Raw genomic sequence first — 4,503 nt, 5'->3', positions numbered from 1 at the left:
AGACGTCGATCTGATATCTTTCAGATTTAGATGATGCGTTAGACGATATTAACCTGGTACACGAATTATTTCAGCAAGGAATAAAGTCCCTAAAGTCCTCTCTGTCACTTTCGGGCGGCACTATTAAATATAGTCCGGACTCTAATAGGGCGCGTCCGTTATTACGATGATTTGGTGAGGATCAAACTGTAATCCAATTGTTGGCGGGCTGGCCCAGTGGGGGGGGGGGGTACTGTAAGTAATTGATAGCAGGTCTTAGGTAGATAAGGATTGTAATAAAGAATCTACCTTGGGTAGAAGGAATTTACCCAGTGGGGGGGGGGTACAGTAAGAAAATCGTGATTACGGAGATTCGGTGGGGGTCATTCTGTAACCCAATTCTTTGGCGTGCTACGTGTGGCAGGCGTTGCTTCAGTTCCTCCGTGCTTCGATTCATCGCGATATAATGAAGAGCGAAATGCAGCAAATAAACACTGCAGTGCAGCTCGCTGTGGTAATCCCCTCTAAACATTTCAGCGCAATTACTACTCGGGTCCGGTGCGGCTCCACCCGCTCGCACCCGCTCGGCTGCAGTTCAGCTTGGTATTACACCTCGATTTCCGTAAGCTAAAGCCTTTCCAGATTACGGAGCAGATCATGTCAACACAGCTCTAAAGCAATGTCAGAAGCATTTATTATTATCTTGCTTTAAAGCTGCTTGATTAATCCGTCACCCCATGCGATAGTGATCTGATTCGGTGGCTACTTTACAGACGATCAGCTCCTCAAAGGCATGGAATGAGAGCTCATTTCAGAATTTACCTCGCCTGACGTCCTCATCTGCCAATGCGCCTGGTATTGCTGACGGAGCTTTCAACTCTGGTCGTGCTTTTTGCACCCAGTGAGCCAGTATCGCTCGATATTCCTGGCTGCGAGACCAAGACGATTAAATGGAAGTACGCTTCGACGCCAACGATTCGCTCTTCGCCCACTGAGGTCAACGTCAGCGAAAAGAGAAGTCTGCGGGGCGACGACAGCAGTATGGACATGGAAGTGCTCAACCCGGATGATGAAGAGCGAGCGGCACCTCTTTTATCGAGGTTTGCATTCTATATGAAGGCAATTCTTTATGGACTGACGCTCCGGGTTACACCGAACACTCAATGGAAGTGGACGCCGCTCTTTGAACAGAGACTGTTCTCTTTAGTTCACAAAGTCAGAGGACCGCCGGAATTTGCCGAAATTAAGAACCCCAGAGTTGCTGCGAGGTACAAAGACTGGTTCCAAAAAACGTCGTCGCGAAAAACCTGGTTAGCGCTTAACAGGTACGGAAACGCGGGTAAGACTTAAATCACGTTCAGGACATCGATAGCGCCAGCATCCCGTCGTAGATTTAGCCCTAAATTAAGAAAGAATCAAAAATAGAGATGTAGCTAAACACAATTATTCTTTCTTTAGTACACGTCTTTATTATAAAGCCGTGTTTCACACGGAAGGTTTACAGTTGTGTGCAGGGCAGTTGCTTCATTATTGGCTTTACAGTAATGTGACGCACATTATTGTATACAATTAGCTGCAGTCCTGTATTACGCTGGATGTTTTGTTCTAGCAGCGAGCATGTGCGAATCGCACTGCGATCACAAGAAAGACATTGGCGATATGGGAGCATGTGGTTCATCACCTGCGCTAAGTGCAAGCTGAAGTATGGCGTGCTTGAACTTGGCCTCGTATGGAGTTATCAAAACGGACTTCCTGGACTGCCCGGAATGGGAGGCAATACACAGGCTTCGAAAGGTGCCTATTCGAAAGGTGCCTAATAATGACGTTGGAATAGGACAATTTGGAATGGTTCAGTCGCGCACTAGCATCAGTATCAAACAAGTAACATAACGAGCAATACACGTTGTCGTTAGTGGGAGTTCCAGCTCCCAATCTACTGTCTTGATGCTGTAAACCGCCACAGAAACCCCACTATATTGGGTATGACAATCCAATGTGTGGAAATTCCCGAATAATACCCTCTACCCGAATAATACCTCAGCGCATACCTTCACACTTACCAAGAGTAACCTCACTGAAACAAACTTCGTATTTTATCTTTAAACTACCTAAAAACGGCCCCGCCTGGCAGACAATGTCATCGTATTGTTTCTTCATTCAGAAGAGCCATTAATCGATCCTAAAAAAAACTACTGCATCAGTTGCATTGCGGGGTGTAATGCACCACCAAACCTTGGCCCCTCATAAAATTCTTGTAGAAGGTCATGTCGGTCGGATGTTGAAGTGATGTTCGAAAGGTGGTTATCTTCAAACGATGAGACGTTAGAATAAAAAAAAATATTGGAGTTAATCGATAATTTCCGTTAGATCTTATTTAACAGATGTATCAAATGCTCAAGTCAATTTATTTAAGTTTTAAGTTTGAGTACTAGGGTCAGAATGACTCCAGAGTTTCATCATGATATCGTAAATGAGAATAACGAGCGTTTTGTCGCTTGTTGTGGATCCGTTGTGTAGTGTTGGAAAAATTGTGCTTGTCAATACTGGCTCGCAGTTTATATTTCTTCAGATGCTGGAGTCGGCGTTGGTCCTGCTACTTTTCTCGAACGTTATCTCAGAATAAAGTTTGTTATATGTTACCCACAGTTTTTTTTTCATCTGCGTTTTTTTAAAGATATTTTAGGAGAAACCATTACCGTGATATTCGGAACGTATAACTAGGAACAGCTAGCCGAACAGCTCCACTATTGGCTAATCATGGAATGGGAGCTGGTCCTGAAACGCTATTATTTTATCACCTGCTCAAACGATGTGACTACATGGTTATACTGATTTCGCCACACTTACAAGAAGCGACACTGTGGACGTTGCGAGCTGTGAACACCTTCACAATTATTCAAAGTCACCAGTGCCGTGACTACGACTTTTACATAGCCCCGAGATTACCATGCCGTCGTGTTATTTACTATCGTCGCTGTACGGCTGTGGATCCCTACAAACCAGATATTGATACACGAACGGTGGTTTTCTACTGCTGTTTCCAGTCTGATATCCCCGACTACACGAAGACTACTCGACACGGACGGAATTACCATCCGTCGACCGTGTTGCACTCACGGCTGAAGTGCAGCGTTTCACGAAACTGGAGTAATCGACGAAATCCCCGATTTACTGGTGTCTCTTTTTGCTAAGCAGCTTGAGTTCCCCAACGGATATTTTCGCAAACTACGGACGGGAATTTCAGATTCTTCGTGTGCGCAGGTCTACCAAACCTGTTTAAAGATCCGGCGTTTCCCAAGAAACATTGATATAATCTTGTCAAGCAACCTGTCGTAGAGACGGGAAAGAATCCTAACGAACACCATTGTAAAAAGACTGTTCAGAGACCTCTTGTTATTCCCTACAGTATCGATGCTCTTACTAAAAGTAGTCTCATCGAGTAACATTTAGTAGTAATAGAGAAACCTCAGATAAATTATTGTAATTTGTGAACGTGTATTAATACTGAAGTGCCTACGAAAGCGAGGTACAGACGAACCTCTCTATATTGATAGCGTCATTTTACTACTATAAAGAGGAAATATTAATCGGAGCTGTCAATATACGGCAAACACAGCACTGGCAGATGACAAGTTTGTATTCCAGTGGGCCACTTTATTTGGAGGAATTTAATATCGGGGATATCAGTACAGAGAGGATCGTCTGATCATCAGAAAGAAGGAGAGATAAAAAAACAGTACCTTGTACATGTACTATTATACCTCAACAAACAAAAACTGCCCAACTAAGTTTAGAGTTAATACCGTGTCAAGCTGTGATTCGTGTACTCTCCTGGGTAACCACTGTATCTTAAAGCCTACACCTCACAAGAAGGTGGTGTCAACCCACCATTCGGACTCGAAGTTCTCTCCGAGGATGTCCTTGATCGCCACAGCCGCATCCAGTTGTCCACTGAAGGCCACCCGTTGATCGATTGCTGCTCCGGGTCCCTTGTTGTTAAACTCCTTCAAGTAAACGTCGGCTGTACTGGTAGATTCGTCCCAGGCCGCCCAACCTTCCGGGTTAACAATGTCTCCCAGCTCGCTGTTCTGCCACACCACGCGGGCAAAGGGGCGCCACGGACGACCCAAGTAGGTTGAGCCATTGCCGAACACGCGAGCGTTGTTGAAAACGTACTCGGAAGTGACGGTAGCGTTGGCGTTGCCGTTGGCAGTGATCCAACCTTCTCCGATCGACTCAATGTCGCAAGACTCGAACCACGCCATGGCTCTTTGGCCAAACACAAAGTCGACAGCACCACTGATGTACGACTTAGCGTACAGCTCACGACCCTTGTTGGCACACACAGTGTCCTGGTACCCGGTAAAGTTGCAGGCGTAGAAGCCATAGTCGGCCCCATCGGCATAGATAGCAACCCCTTGGCCGTTCTTCTCGACTTTACCCACGGTATTGGCAACATTGAGATTGTACACCTTCACTTTGCTCGACTTGAGACCCAACGTACTCGTGAGATAGTTGCGGGAA

The 4,503-nt window shown here is 45.6% G+C and overlaps 2 protein-coding genes across 2 annotated transcripts in view; one reads left to right on the top strand and one right to left on the bottom strand.

Annotated features, from left to right (window-relative positions):
• Window positions 1–825: 825 nt before the first annotated feature.
• On the top strand, window positions 826–1,329 carry PITG_08903 (secreted RxLR effector peptide protein, putative; the record flags this gene model as incomplete). The annotated part of the gene is made up of 1 exon (XM_002902909.1): window positions 826–1,329. One exon carries the CDS (start codon window positions 826–828, stop codon window positions 1,327–1,329), a length of 504 nt encoding a protein of 167 aa, XP_002902955.1.
• A 2,513-nt stretch (window positions 1,330–3,842) lies between these two features.
• PITG_08902 (pleiotropic drug resistance protein, putative) overlaps window positions 3,843–4,503 on the bottom strand; it is a gene marked incomplete at both ends in the record, with an annotated part of 6,261 nt that continues 5,600 nt past the window's right edge. The window contains one exon of the mRNA XM_002902908.1: window positions 3,843–4,466. Within this exon, the coding sequence (XP_002902954.1) occupies window positions 3,843–4,466 (624 nt within the window). The remainder of the gene's footprint in view (window positions 4,467–4,503) is intronic.

The sequence above is a fragment of the Phytophthora infestans genome, genomic scaffold (genome assembly GCF_000142945.1).
Source record: "Phytophthora infestans T30-4 supercont1.16 genomic scaffold, whole genome shotgun sequence".
Classification (NCBI taxonomy): Eukaryota; Oomycota; class Peronosporomycetes; order Peronosporales; family Peronosporaceae; genus Phytophthora; species Phytophthora infestans.
This window is presented reverse-complemented; position numbering and strand designations above follow the sequence as displayed.